The sequence below is a fragment of the Cheilinus undulatus genome, linkage group 3, assembly GCF_018320785.1.
Source record: "Cheilinus undulatus linkage group 3, ASM1832078v1, whole genome shotgun sequence".
Taxonomy (NCBI): Eukaryota; Metazoa; Chordata; class Actinopteri; order Labriformes; family Labridae; genus Cheilinus; species Cheilinus undulatus.
Window position 1 is genome coordinate 7,513,985 of NC_054867.1, and position 16,388 is coordinate 7,530,372.

Sequence of the window (16,388 nt, forward strand, 5' to 3'; positions counted from 1 at the left end):
TCAATTCTAATGATGCTATCCACATATTCATAGCTCTTACAGAATGTTTCCTAGCCAGCCTGGAACTTGGGTGACATTCTGAGGACTTTAAAGATCAAATCAACACCAGTAACTCTGATACTGAATGTCTTTTAATACATTTATAATCAATTTTTTTGATTGTTCTTGCAGCTAATTAGGTTAGCCTGCTACTGTATTGTCTATATGTATCCCACAATACATTCTGATTGGGCTGTGACAACCAATGGAGGGCTGTTATGTTGTCACGTCATGCTTTGTAGAACAACACATGTGTACAGACTTAATGTGCTTTCACATTAGGCCAAGTTGTTTTGAGCTGCAGAGCAGCGCGGCGTGATTCCTCCCCCCCCGGCTTGCTTTAACACTAGCAACATCAAACCGGCCCACTTGCGTATTTACTCAGTCTGAAACAGCAGATGGCGGTATGCACGTAGCTGGTTTACAACCCTGCCAAGGAGGAGAAAGAAGAAGAAGCTACCATGGCATGGGGGTCATGACCTGAGCGAAGATTGTTTTTGTTTTGACCCGGCAAAAAGTCATCCTGCAGCCATGGATGATTAAAACCACTTTTAAGATGCCAGAATCATCGCTCTTCATATCTACACATCTACTACGGCTCAGAGGATTAAATGGACTAGCGCTGCGCAGATACAGCGGTTTTTGAGGTGGCAGGAGACTTTTATTGCCTTTGCACCTCCTCTCACTGACTCCAACTTGTGTTTATCTGTAAGGTGAGTCACAACAGACCATTTGTTGACTGGATTCTGATGATTTCCGCCCCTTCTAGAGGAAAAATGTGAACAAACTGTCACGCTGTGGAAAGAAGTTTAGTTTATGATGATGTCATAAAGCTGATACCAGCGCTATGTCCCATATACGGGCGCGGTTGCATTCACATCTCATCCGAACCGAGCCAGAGTCCACTTGAATCGCACCCGAGACCACCTCCACAAGTGGTCCCAGGCCTGGTGCCTAGGTGCAGTTCGTTTGCATTCACACCACTGAAACGAACCAGACTGGGCTCACATGCACTTGGATCTGGGACTGGGCTCCTCATGTGAAAGCACCCTCAGAAACTGGAAAAGAGAACTACTAATAATGGAACGGAATGACTTGTAATGGAGAGAAAGAGACACAGAGAGGCTGTGATGTGTCGCTCAGAGTCACTGCTAACAGGAACTGCTGTCAATAATGGCTCAAATTCCATTTTTGTAAATATGTTAATATTTGGAAGACTTTTTGCAAAATAATGACTATATTTTTTTAATTCTTTGGTCCCAAAGACATGGGAGGAAAAGTCTTTATAGTCATTATTATTTACTATATGTAATAGATACAAATCTTTAAGTTTTCTTTATTTTCCCTTTATAGTCTCGTAACTTTTTAAAATTCAAGTGACATTGCTGTAGCACACATATTCTTAAATCCCAGGTTTTCCTGATTAAAAAAACAAACAAAAACAAAACAAAAAAAAAGAATGTTCAGAGCTTTACTGTGCATTATGGGGTTGATGCTTTACAAGCTTTAAAAGACAAAACTCCAGGTGAGACACAATGGTTGTAAAAACAGCATAGTGTTATAGTGCCCCTTTGTTTAGTTTGTCAGTGAATTAATATTTTCCAAGCATATTTTAGACAACAGAGAAAATGCTTTGTGTTTCAACAATGTTGTAAGTACAGCAACCACAAACACGTTCAACTTAACTCAGTCACTTGTCAAAACATTACACCTCATTTTCTATGGCATCGATTTAAGCTCACATATTTAATTCATTTTTTTTTTTTTTTTGCAATTTAAGCACAAATTACATTTTTCTTTGTTATTCTTTTATGTAGGTGATTAAAAAACACTACGAATATGCAAAAAATATATTATCTTAAACACATTTAATTGTGCTTTTTAATGTCAAATAATACTTTTCAGCTCCTTAGTGCACAACAGACTGGAGCAGGCACTAAAATAATCACCTCTTTGTAAAAAATAGGGGATGTATGTGAACTGGAAATTGGTTTGAATAAAAAATTGATTCTAAATTGAAATTGTGACCCCAAGAATCTGAATCAAATTAAGTGAGGTTAAAGATTCACATTATAGCAATAGGCTGAAAAGTACCAACTGCACCTTTAAACAGCTGCAACACTGGCACTGGTGTGGCAGTCATGTAATGAAGGTGGAGGGACTGTAGAGTACATGCATGTGTAAAGTGTTTGGTTCAGGCCCCCAATTTGCCTGAGCAGCTCATCCTCATCCTACAGACAGCAGCACTGAACATGCATGAAAGGACAAGAAGCCCCAGGAGGACCTCTGTGGTTTGGGTAGGGTTGATAATTGGTCAGCTTACTGGTTACTATACTGTATTTCCTTTAAGAAACTGATAAAAATGTCCAGCTAACTGACTACCCTGGTGTTTTCTTGGTCTATGTGAGGCACTTCACAGGACTCTATTATTCCTCTAAGGAATATGATGCTCAGGGACCAAGGAAAAAGGAAAATCCTCCCAGCAATAAGTCACCATTAGTATCTGTCAGCTGAGACACCGCGTGCGGCTTTAGAATACATTAACATCACGAGAGGGGAGTGTTACCCACTGCCTGTTAGCAAGCACGCTCGCTCAGCCGTGGGAATCTAGTATTAGCATGGTGCTAACAGGCCGGGGGCAGCTTCACAATGGATGCACAGCTCTCAGACAGAAATTCTGCTCTTTATACCAAGGATATATGCAGCACAGACAGCTCAGACATCGTTTACAGTCCAATAAATCTGGCAACAATGCTACAAATACATCACTATGTTCCTTACTGTTTTAGGTGGATAGTTGCAAGAAACCTTTTTCTTTTCTTTAATTTCTAGATCAGAATAATTTCTGTAATAGCTGTTGTCTTGTAATGCAAGACAAAAGAGACTAACTGTCTAAGATGATATGCAATGAGTATGCAATCTTGTCTTTAGTCTGATTTGTCCTGGATCAGATGTAACCTCTTTGAATTATCTTGCAGCAGAGCCAGTTGGGTTCAGGTTTAAAACGGTTGAATCCTGGAAAAAGAAAGACAACTGTCATTATTATCACAATACTTCAATAATGCCAATGTCATCAACATCCTCATCATCTTTAACATTGAACCCCCAACTGTGCTCACAAAGAGCTTCAAACTTTCTCAGGAGTATAGGGACAAAACAAACCAAGTGTGGTTGGGTAACTCATTCTACAACTGAGGACTACTGGGGAGGAGACTCTATCTTAATGCACAGATGTTCCCTTAAAGAGCTGAGTCTCTAGCTTTCCCTTAGAGGTCAACAGAGACAGATCAAATGGGGTTGGAGTATTCAGTCCACCACTGGGGGACAAGACTAGCTAGGAAGCGCAGACCTAGATGACCAATTCAGGTAGGGCTGCTGTTTTGTAAGAACGATGTAGGATTTTGGCTTTGATGCACGCTGCAACTGGCAGCCAATCAATAGACTGACTATTTAGCTAGAGAAGTCTCTTTACAAAAGGTATTTGTTTTTAAATAATATCTTTAGGAAAGTGGTCAGGGTTCAGTCTGAACCCCAGCTTTGGGTCATGGTTTGGTAGAAAAATTAACCTGGCACACCAGATCCATTTGTTTCACACATCCATCTGGAAAACCACTCATACACAGTGTTTGGGGAAAGGGCACAGCCTTTGAAAAATAACTTGGATGATGATTGGATGAACGTTCTGTCACATCTTTATGGGCCAATCAGAGCAACAAAATACGTGACGCAGCTGCAATCGAGCTGCGCCCGTACTGAGGACTAAACTCCATAGGGAACTGCATAACGTGAACCATGGCGACAGTAGACATCTTAGTACACGACTTTTGTCGTTTTTGAAAAAAAAAAAAAAAAACATCTCAATGCCGTTCTTTGTTCTTCCTTTAACGAAGGAATTTCGTCAAGTTCTGGTGCTTTGGAAGCATCCACGCTAATCTCTTCTGCCATAATTGCACTGGCCTCTTGTTGCTGCTTGCTTATATCAGGAATCCACCGCGCCGGTAAGTACTGCCCCTCGTTGCTGATTGGTCCTGTCATTTTCTAACCGGGCCCAAACGGTTTAGACGGGAGCTTTGCAAGATGGATTCGCCAGTGAAAAACAGAGAAACAGGCTTATCCATCTGCTTTGCAAGGTTAGTACAAAATAGGTTCAAAAGAAAAAGTAAAAACAGCCCCATATGCATAATTCTAGGTGTCTCTGATTTATTATGAAATTACTAAAATAGAAGTTACCATTTGTTTCATCTTGTACAGTCCATAGCTACACTATTTATCCTTGCTCTGTTGCCCACAAGTCACAGCCTAAGGCCCTGTCCACAAGAAGACGAATTCAGGAGTATATACAAAAGTTTTTTGTCATATCGCCGTTTTATCCACATGAAAACGGTGTTTTGGGAGGCCGTAAATTCTACTTTTAGAAACCCGGTCCCAGTGAACAACTCTGTAAATGCTTACTGTTTCATCTCTGTGTAGACAGCCAATCGCATCTTTCTTGAAACAATGTGAGGATTCGGTAACCTGACACGTCAGATGGATTTGGTTCACACATCCACCTGGGAAAGCTTCAAGAGGAAATGTTTGAGAAAAGGCAGAGACTTTGAAAAATCCTCAGAGTGGGATTTGATGAACGTTCTGTCCATCACATCTCTATGGGCCAATCAGAGCAACAAAGCACATCACTTAGCTGCTAGCAAGCTGCTAGCAAGCTGCGCGTACGCTAGCAGCAATAACCTATGGGAATAACGCAAAACATGGCGACTATAGATAGGTAAGTACTCGACTTTTGTCGTTTTTGAAAAGAAAACAACTCACTGCTGTTCTTTGTTCTTCTTTTAACGAAGAATTATCATCAAGTTCTGATAAAACTGGCACTTTAAAAGCATCCACGCTAATCTCTTCCTCCATAACTACACCAGCTCTTGCTGCTGCTTGTTTACATCACGACACTGCTGCACCTGAAAGTACTGCCCCTCATAGCTGATTGGTCCTGTCATTTTCTAACCGGGCCCAAACGGTTCAGCTGAGAGCTTTGCAAGATGGATTCACCAGTGAAAAACAAGGAAACCGGCGTATCCATCTGCTTTGTGAGGTTATGGATTCGGTACGAGAGAGAAGGAGTGAGGGGGCGAACGAGCAGGAAACAGCAGGAGCTGATCTGAATCAACAATCATCACACTGCTTCCACAGATTAGAAGTGTTGCCGTGGTAAACGTTGAACTCCATGTCACAAATATTGCAGCGTATTCTGCATTGTATTTAGAGAAGTGGAGCGCTACTTTTGACCTCTTTCTCTCAGCCATGATTGTTTTGTTTATTCAGTTAGCTGCTGCCGACGTCATTACTCTCGTGCATGCAATGCTGCTTTCGTGTCCTGCATGGAAAATTGACTACTCTTCCACTCTCTTGCAGTCACAAGGATGCATTTAGGTACCAAAACATAGTACCGTTTGATTTTACGTGAATCAGTACTCAGGAATACCAATGGAATTCGGTCGGTACCTATAAAAGTACCAAATTCAGTACCCATCCCTAATGATGGCGTCATACGCTGCCACCGAGGAGCCAACTTAGCAGCTGTTGTCATGTCAGGAGTTGATTGTACAGGATATATGCCCTTTAAACTCACTCTCCTGAAAACCAAAAATGTATCTTAGTGAAATTATCAGCTATAGCTATGCAGCTAGCACCTTTTTCTCCTTGAATGACCCTGATTGGTCCAACCTTCTCTGACAGGGAGCAAGCATATTAACTTGAAGCTTGGCGAGAAGTATCTGTTTGATGCCTTACATGGAATCTGTCCAATCCATCTGATTTTCAAGGTGAGGCACATTTGACTGGTCTCCTTTAAATGAAAAAGTTTAGATCTCTTATTTTGCCTTTAAAATAGCCTTAAAAACCCTGAAGCTGTGATTTATGAATGTTCAAATCAAGGAGAAAACACCTTAAGTATGGGGGTTGCAAAGGCTTTTAATTTAATTGCAAAAGAGAAAATCATCCTGAAAGAAGATGAAGCATTCAGCAGTTAAATAGTGCCTGTATCTGTGCAGCAAGAGGAACATTCTCATTATCATGAATAATAACTTGGTCAGTGTCTTGACAGAACAAAATAATACAACACCTTGGAATAGGGTGATAAAAATGAAGAAGAGTCTGCAGGAATGACTGGCCATTAGTAAGAAGCCGTGGTCAGTCAGAGTGGAAGATACGCGGATGATTTACCGCTGCTCTGCGGGTTAGTTAAAGCTAAAACTCATGTTAAGTGGATCCAGCTCAGGCTGAAATAATAAATGCCGTGGTGTTGCACCTCATTTGCAGAATGGGTTATGTAGATGGAGACTGGAAACACATTTAAGATTGAAGACGGTCAGAGTTGGAAAAAAAGAGGAAGTAAGTTACAGGAAGTCGTTAATAGAAGGAGCGGGGAAATAAATGGAGGCTAACAACTGGGTTAGTGGTGGGGGCTCGGCGTTCATGTGTGGGCAGAAAGAGAAAGCAGAAGTGTAAATTGAAAAAGCAGCTCTAGTTTAAGATGTGGGGAAATGCAGAAAAGCAATTCCATTGTCGGGCTGGTTGTAAATTAAAATAAGAAATTTACTTTGTACACAGTGACCCTTTAGTCGCTGTGGGAAACGGTCGCACCAAACACAATCAGAGGAGACATGAAATTGGTTAGACTGCTGACAGATGTAGGAAGACTTTCTCTGATTACTTTTATTCCCCTTAGAGTTGTTTGCAGACGGACTGAACTTTGAATAACTCCAATCATTAATCATATATTGTTTTGCTCTGGGTTGTTGTGCTGAATTATTGCTTGTGTGTTTAAAATCTGCTCTGTTTGAGTCCATCCCCACAACAATCAACCCGCGATTATCAATCAGCAGAGGAAGGACGATTTGACTGCTTGAATATCCTTAAAATACAGGTTTTCCATCTATCCAGCAGTTCATTCAATTTTAAAATTACTGCCACAGCACATTAAAGCCATTCCTGATGGCATGTGGCGGCCAAACATTGTTGAGAGACTTTTAATGTCAGCTTTCCTTCAGTTATCACCATGTGTACGTTTTACACTCTAAGGCTGCTGTTATAATGGTGTGAAGTGTTTTTTATAAAGTATGTGGTGCACATACATCTGGGGCCGTTGGTCTATATTTCAGTATCTTGTCAGTGAAGAATCCTGGTGCACTTAGATGCAGAAAGGACTGAGTATTTATTTAAAAGCTTGAGCATACACTATAATGCCAAAAGTATTTACTCACCTGCCTTGACTTGCATATGAACTTAAGTGAGATCCCATTCTTAATACATAGGGTTTAATATGACATTGGTCCACCCTTTGCAGCTATAACTGCTTCAGCTCTTCTGGGAAGGCTTTCCACAAGGTTTAAGAGTGGGTTTATGGGAATATTTGACCATTCTTCCAGAAGCGCATTTGTGAGGTCACACACTGATGTTGGATGAGAAGGTCTGGCTCTCAGTCTCCGCTCTAATTCATCCCAAAGGTGTTCTAACAGGTTGAGGTCAGGACTCTGTGCAGGCCAGTCAAGTTCATCTACACCAAACTCTCTCATCCATGTCTTTATGGACCTTGCTTTGTGCACTGGTGCACAGTAATGTTGGAACAGGAAGGGGCCATCCCCAAACTGTTCCCACAAAGTTGGGAGCATGAAATTGTCCAAAATCTCTTGGTATGCTGAAGCATTCAGAGTTCCTTTCGCTGGAACTAAGGGGCCAAGCCCAACTCCCGAAAAACAAGCCCACACCATAATCCCCCCTCCACCAAACTTTACACTTGGCACAATGCAGTCAGACAAGTACCGTTCTCCTCGCAACCGCCAAACCCAGACTCGTCCATCAGATTGCCAGATGGAGAAGTGTGATTTGTCACTCCAGAGAATGCGTCTCCACTGCTCTAGAGTCCAGGGGTGGCGTGCTTTACACCACTGCATCCGATGCTTTGCATTGCACTTGGTGATGTCTGGCTTGGATGCAGCTCCTCGGTCATGGAAACCCATTCCATGACGCTCTCTACGCACTGTTCTTGAGCTAATCTGAAGGCCACATGAAGTTTGGAGATCTGTAGTGATTGTTTCTGCAGAAAGTTGGCCACCTCTGCGCACTATGTGCCTCAGCATCTGCTGACCCCGCTCCATCATTTTACATGGCCTACCACTTCATGGCTGAGTTGCTGTGGTTCCTAATCACTTCCACGTTGTTATAATACCACTGACAGTTGACTATGAAGTATTTAGGAGTGAAGAAATTTCACAACTGGACTTGTTGCACAGGTGGCATCCTATCACAGTACCACGCTGGAATTCACTGAGCTCCTGAGAGCGACCCATTCTTTCACAAATGTTTGTAGAAACAGTCTGCATGCCTAGGTGCTTGATTTTATACACCTGTGGCCATGGAAGTGATTGGAACACCTGATTTCAATTATTTGGATGGGTGAGTGAATACTTTTGGCAATATAGTGTACATAGGTGTTTTTTGGGTGTAGCATGTACCAAAAATTAAGAGCATCATCTCACATTTTTCTGGTTTAATGACAGAGACGGTGAGTTTGTGAGAGAAGTGCTTCTCTATGGAGGAGACAAACCTGCTCCTCCATGAGGTAAAGGGCAAGGAGAACATTATTTATGGTAGAAGAATAAATCTTAAGCTCACAGAGGTGAAAGAGGATGGGAGGAGATTACTGCATTTGCTCCCTTGGTTTTGATGATTCCTGCACAGTGATAAGACCTAGAGTCTGTAATAAAGTTTTGAATTGAATTGAATTGAATGGTATAACCATGTCAGGATATAGATGTAGTGTTAGATGAAAAATGCCTGTGAATGTTTTCGGCTTTATTTTAGTCATTTTTAACCTCTGAGGTTTAGTTTTAATCTACGAAAACTACAAGACATTTTAGTCCAGTTTTAGTAAATAAAAAGTCCTTACATTGTAGCTTTAACCTTTGTTCAGATTTTTTATTCTCTTTTAACTTATTTTATCCGCCAAGTTGTAAAATTACTATAATGCAAAACACTCATATTAATACGATTTCAGTGCTTGAATTAATTTAAAAGAAAAAGGATGAAAATTCTAACCTGGCACACCAGATGGACAGTTTTAGATATCCATTGCATGGATGTAATCATCTGTCAAAGCTCCCATAAAAAGTGCTTGGAAAGGGCAGGACTTTTCAATGAATTCTTGGAAGGTGATTGGAGGAATGTTCCATCTATCACATTCATGACTGGCCAATCAGAGCGACAAAATCCTTGTCTTGTTACTGACAAGACAAAATGACATTGTGTGCATGCACATCTCTTGAGCTGACAGGTAACCGCTGCCGCAGATTGTTGATGGTGGAGCTTCTTGGTGAATAAAACTGATTCCAAGGCCAGTCGGGAGACCTGCAAAAATGTTTCTGCCAAGACATGCTTTCAGTGTGGCTCTATGCTCTTGTTTTATACAGAAACGGACGCTTTCCCACAGCTACATCTGAGCTAAAGCTACTGCAGCAGCAGCCATCCTACCTGTAAGGATTGCAAACCCATGCCAAAGCAGCAAAACATCTTTACTGTCATAAAAGCTTTCAGTGTTGCACTCTGCCCTTGTTTTAATAAAGATATTTTGACAAGTTCAAACAAAACTGCCACTGTGGCTAAGTCCGAGCTAATCACCCCAGTAGCAGCCATTGTATACAACCTCTCACGGTACAACTAATTCAGACCTTTACCACATTTCTTTATCATAATAAAAAAAGATATTTTTGCACAGCACTGCTAGCTTGACCAGCTCAGGTTACTACTGGAGCTGGGCATGACTACTGCCTCATCTTGTCTTATCACTCTGATTGGCCTGTCAAAGACAAGACAGACAGAACAATTGTCCAATCACCTTCTGAGAAAAACATAGTGTAGGAGGTTTCCCACATGAATGTGAATTATATCCTGTGTCAGGTTAATCTAGGTTGACTATCATCTTTAGTCAGAGTGTTAGCTGATTACACTGACACTAGTCAGGAGACTTCATCCCAGAATTACACCACAAACCCAAGTACCAAGCAATCTAAGATTGCTGCTTCCACTCCCTGCCCATAGGGCAGATGCCAAAAAAAAAAAAAAGTAATAAATTGTCTTGCAACTTCAGAGAAAGATTCATATTATGTTATAATTCTAGTCTACTGATATTTTGTTCATAGAAAAAACACAGGCCTCCAACAGCCACAGACAGCAACAGAAAAGGTATGTGGAGGACTGGCAGGGTTCTGGATACTAGCGAAGGAATGGGGTGGACTCAAGAGCTGAATGCAAGTGTTACATTGGCCTCTGGGACAGCTCACCCATGCAGTTGAGTGCCTGATCCCATCAGCCCCTCCTCCCCTGTTCTGTAGAAGAATTTCTCCCTCCCATGCTCTGCCTAATTGTAGACTCATCCTCTTTAGTCAGTCCCTGGTGTCCTTGACCAACCATCTGGCGCTGTCATCCCTGGAGGCGCTGTGCCAACAAAAGTACAAGTTACCTTCATCAGAAGAAGGAGCTTTTGGCTTTTCACAGCAGGGTGGTGAAATGCTGGGTCCTATGTGTGTAAAAGCCTTAGAATGGACATTGTGAATCCACCTCTGGCTCTGAATCTCTTGGTGTTGTTCATGGACCCTATCTACCCAAACTGCCTTTTCTGTTATAACAAAGTTTCTGTCTCCTTTTTATTTTCTAGATTCAGAAGTCACTGTATGCAGACAAGTCTTATAGGAACAGGGGCAAAGGATAAACATCCTTTATCTCGGCTCTACAGATTGCATAAATGCATTGACTTGCTTTTTAAATAGTTATGACCTTTATCCTGTATCATAAGGTGGTAAACTAAATTCACAACTAACTGGCCTTGTTGGTTCCTTCTGACTTTTCACAGAAAAATAGACATTTTTGTAAAGAAACGGAACCAGCAGTGATGGACCTGTCATCTGAATTTCTGGCAAATGCCAGAATGGCCATCCAACTATGGGTCAGTTGGGCCACTCAGAATGGCTCATTATACCAATGAGAAGGATAAATAATGCTGATTTTCTCATTGTTTTAATTTAGAAATGTACTGATAAAGCCAAAATAACTCAGATTGGTCAGTAAGTTTATGTTAAATGAAAGTATTTCTGTGTGATTCCCTTATGAGAGCAAAGGTGAAAAGTTCAAGTGCTGACATGACTAAAATAAAATGTTTTCACAGCAGCGCTGGGAAAAAGAAGATGAGCAGAGGTACTAAAGAATTAAAGGGAAGGGCAGTGATTAAAAGACGATAGCTATGCTGGCTGAGGGCGAGAAATCTGCTTAAATAATGGATTCATTTTCCAGACATACCTCCAATTTTGGCCACAGTAAGCTAGAGGTTATGGCAGTTGCTGGAGTCTCTGGGCCCCAGAGCCTTGGGTGCAGGGTTTGCACCCACATGCCCTTAAAGTGTATCCCACATAGATATCTATACCTGAAAGACCATAGGGGAACACTCCTGAAACCACAACCATTAGATGAGCTGTGTGCAGCATGAAAGTGGTAGGGCTGTGGATGGTAGATCTGACACTACATTATTTCTTTGGTGTAGCAATGCTTGTTGGCAATAAATCTACTGTAAAGCCTGCTTATTTCCCCTTTTGAAATGGTTCCAAATTTGTGGGGTTTATGAGAGACTACCTCCAGAATTTGGGGGTGGAGAGGATGGAATGGCCTTGTGGGACCAGCTTGAGTATGCTGTTCGTGCCAGAGTGAGCAACACAGCCACACTGGGTGACTTGTGACAAATGCTGGTTGAAGAATGGCATGCCATCCCACAGCAGTGTGTGACCAGGCTGGCAACCAGGAGGTGCCAGCCTGGTCTTCCACATGCTACTAAGGCTTCTATTTGTTAAATAATTAAACTGCCAGTAAGTCTTCTTTCTTAAGACTTTAATCATCCAATCAACCAAACAACAGCAATGGCAGAATAAGCTGTTTGGCACTGGCAGAGAAGATTTGGCTTTTTTTCATGGGTGCAACCCAAATACTCAGCTCTGCTGCTCATCCCACAGATGCATGTTCCTTACAAAGTCCATCCATCCATTTTCTACACCACTTATCCTACTGGGGATCCTTAGAGGGCTGGAGCCTAGTCATTGGACGAGAGGGGTACCCTCTGGACTGGTCCCTACTCGATCACAGGGCAACCAGGCATGCTCACACTCACACCTACGACCAGTTCAGAGTCACCAATTAACCTAACGGGCATGTCTTTGGTAATGGGAGGAAGCCGGTGTACCAGGAGAGAACCCATGCATGCACGAGGAGAACATGTAAACTCCATAAAGTAAGGCCCTGACCGGAAAGCAGACTAGGAACCTTCTTGCTGTGAGGAAACAACCCCTGTGCCATCGTGCAGCCCTTATGGCACCATTTATAAAAGGGGAATAAACAGTCTTTCAAAATGTATAAGATTTATTTTCAAGAAGAATTGTTACCACAAAGAAATAATCTACCAAACACAAATGTCCTTACTTTTTTGCTGTTTGTCTGACTTTAAGAAATTCCATTTATCATGATTTCAGTCAGACTTAAATGTTATCACACAATGCAATAACTCATTTTTTTGTAACTACATGCAAAACACAGTGTTAGTTTCCTTATTGATTCTTGGGGGTTCCTTTTTATCCTGCAGTCATTGTGCTATACACTCAAATAAATCTATCGATAAATATTCAAGCAAACACTTTACACAATCTCTGCAACGCATTTAAAAATGCACTCCAAGTTTATCTTTATTGAGCATTTTCATTTCCCTGATCCATCTTCAAATCAATATTAATCTTTTTTTCTACACAGTAACGTAACAGAGTTGAAATAACTCCAAACAATGATCGGAAAAACCTCTGCTGTCAGTAGTGATGCAGTGCTTACTAGCAGCATCATGATGAGTGTTGTTCTGGTGGTTTTAAGAGGCTGTGACTTCAACAGCAGGCCGTCAGTGTCGGGTTAGATTCTGAGGGAGCTACACAGCTTGCAAGCAACTGGAAGTCAACAACTCTGCACACATTTTTGTTGCTCAGCTCTGATGCCTGTGCAAAGAAACACAATCTAAGTCTTGTTTTTTTTTTCTATTAGGATCTTTGACATCATCCATCTTTATAAAGTTCATTATCAAGATGTTTTCCTGGGCCGTCATTAGTCTTGGCTAACAGGAGGTGATTGATGCAGCCTGCCACTGCTGAAACTTCTGCTTGATCCCTGTCATTAATCTCGATTTCACGTGGTGTCATCCTCCTGCCTCTTTCTTCTAGAACAGTCCTACGACAAAATCAGTACAAGTGGCAGACGTGAGAAATGAAGACAAATAATATTTAAATTTGGAAAAAGCCGTCAGTGTACGTCAGCGGTCGTAATCCTCTGAGTTCACTGTAACTGTGTTCAGGAGGGAAACTGAAAGTTGGTTTCATTATAGAGCAGCATAATTTAGTTTTGTCACCGTGTCTCAGCTGAGATGGATGTTTTTTGCATTTGATTTGGCTGGTAATGAACTGTGAAGGTTCATTACCAGAAAGATCAATGGAGACAAAAAGCCACTATTTAAAGAAGGCTCTGGATCTACAATGCAAATCCCAAAGTTTACCAATTTTAAGCATAGCTCCGAGGGGATATTAATCACCGTCGGCTCCCAGGAGCATTAATTCTTGTCTTTTTTTCCACCCATAAAGCACCTCAGAGGAAGAAGCAACACTCTATGTTTGGGGATTAAATCTGCCACCCACTGCTTTTATGCATCTTCCAGAGAATAAACATCCTTGCTCAGGATAACTAGCTTCACTTGCAGTTTGTCATTTCCTACCTACACAAAGAAATACAAATTCTGGTGCAGCAGACCATCTATCTCACCAGGATTTCCTCTCATGCAGAAAAATGCAATTTCCTGCACACCGTGCCTTCCTCTGCAACAGTCGATACGATTACATGTTTATAGGGAGAAGTCACCATTAAACCCTGAGCTTTATTTTACATCATGGTGTTTTCTTTAAAGATTCGTTCATAGATTTCAGCATTTCTTGAACAACCTGGTCCTAAAGGATGGATTTATGTTCTCCAAACATACCTCTGTACTGCTTATTGCTGTGTATCAACAGTGCTGAGGAACAAGCACTAACTCAAACCCTTCCCGATTTCCCCAATATTTTGCATTTTGTCACACTTGTGGATTCCGAGTAACCCAAGTAAATACAGAAAACAGTTTTTAACTATTTATTCGATTTATTAGGCAATAAAGTCATCCAAATAAACCTGACCCAAAGAAAGTGATTGTCCACTCTTTAAATCCTGAATTAACTGTGATTAACCACTTTTTTTCACATCAGTTTCACTGGCCACACCCAGGCCTGATTACTGCCAGACCTGTTGAATAAAAAAATCTCTTAACCCTATAGAACCCAGATTTACATATTAATTTTTGATTGGCAGTTGATTTGAAACTGGATAAGATAGATGGATCATTCTTTTTGCATATAAAATATGGGAAGTTACACAAACATTTCACACATTCACCATGTTTCAGAGCGCTTTTCTGTTGCAGTGATGGGTTTGTAAAAATACATAATAAAGCGCACAAAAATATCTTTATAAACAAGACCACGTGTTCTCTATTCTGAAGTTTCAACTCAGTAAAAACGATTTTCTTTTTTTTTCAAATGCACTTTTACGGATGACCATGGTTTTTCACATAAAATATGTGTGTTCATAAGTATCTGGCACACTTGGAAAATTGATTGCACTATTGTGAATGTTTTGTTTTTGCAAATTTTGCACCGTTTTTTTTTTTTTATTTCTTTTCATTTTTTTTACAGGTTACAAAATTGACTATATCTCAAAAAGCAAGTTATTTACAGACTCCAAATACATTTCCTGTGGTTCCAATGAATATTGTGCTACTTTTTTACTGTGCAATTTCTGTATTTTGAAATATATGCGAAAAACAACAAAACATTTTTTTTTGTAGGTTTATTGCACCTTTAAGCAATTTATTGTAGTAGTTAAGACATAAGTCAAAATATATTATTAAAACTTGGGATATAAAGGTCATATTGATGTAAAGCAAATAAAAATACTCCCAAAAATGGCACTACAGTACTTAAAAATGTAAGAATGTTTCCTGGCGGACTTGCACAATGGTAGGTTTTAAAGGGTTAAATAAAACCTGTGAGTGAAGTAGGCTAAGAGATCTCAAAAAGCAACACATCTAAAGAAATTCAAGAACAGATGAGAAACAAAGTGATTGATACTGGTTGGGAAAGGCTTACAAGGACATTTTTAAGGCTGTGGGACTCAGTTAGAGCCATTAACAACAAATGTGGAAAACCTGGAACAGTGGTAAACCTTCCCAGGAGTAGTAGGTCTACCAAAATTAATCCAAGATCGCATCAATGACTCCCAGAACATCTAAAGACCTGCAGGCCTCTCTTAACTTAGTTGAGGTCAGAGTTCATGATTCAACAATAAGAAAGACACTGGGCAAAAATGGTATCATGGGAGAGTTCCAAGGCGAAAACCGCTGATGACCAAAAACAACACAAAGGCTCGTCTCACATTTGAAAACACACACACACACACACCCCCCCACACACCCACACACACACATACACACACACACAAAAACAAAACATGCAAATGATCTTCAAGTCTTTTGGGGAAATATTCTGTGGAATGATGAGACAATAGTTGAACTTTTTGTAATGTGTGTGTCTCCTGTTACATGCAGCATAAAACTAACACAGCAGTTCATAAAAGGAACATCATGCCAACAGTTAAACATGACTGAGGAGGAATCTTGCATACCTGTGAAAGCCATTGCAGGCGCCTTGGCACTGGAAAGACTAAGGTAGGTGGCACACCTACTACTGGTCTGACTGTGCTGATGGACGCCACACTGATGGGCTGGCATTGGCAGTTGAAAATCAGCTGGCCCCCTTGGTCTGCCAGTAAGCGCGCTCTGCAGGGCCTGATCTCGCTCAAAGCATTCTGGGTGCCCAGGACCCAGTGGGCTCACCCAGTCACCGGGGACAACTGTGTGCATCGTGGAGGGGGCAGGTCGGAGGATACCTTGAGGGATGGGGCGTAGGCCTGGTGCAGGCCTGGATAATGGCCATCAGGAGACCAGAGCAGTACAGGACCAAGAATAGGCGGCAAAGCGCTAAGACAGCTTATGCGCCCATACCAGGGAGAGAGCGGCAGATTATAGCCAGGCAAGAGCAGCAAATCAGCTGGCTGTCAGTCGATGAGGGCTTGCATGAGATCAGCTGATCTCGATTATGGCTATGTGGCGTGCCCGAACTAATGCTATATGCTTGATATGTCCT

At 41.3% G+C, this 16,388-nt stretch overlaps 1 protein-coding gene across 1 annotated transcript in view; it reads left to right on the forward strand.

Moving 5' to 3' along the window:
• The window catches only part of LOC121506741, a 58,031-nt gene extending 41,881 nt beyond the window's left edge, over positions 1 to 16,150 (forward strand). Inside the window, exon 9 of the mRNA XM_041782593.1 lies at positions 15,886 to 16,150. Within this exon, the coding sequence (XP_041638527.1) occupies positions 15,886 to 16,150 (265 nt within the window). The remainder of the gene's footprint in view (positions 1 to 15,885) is intronic.
• The last annotated feature ends 238 nt before the right edge of the window (positions 16,151 to 16,388 follow it).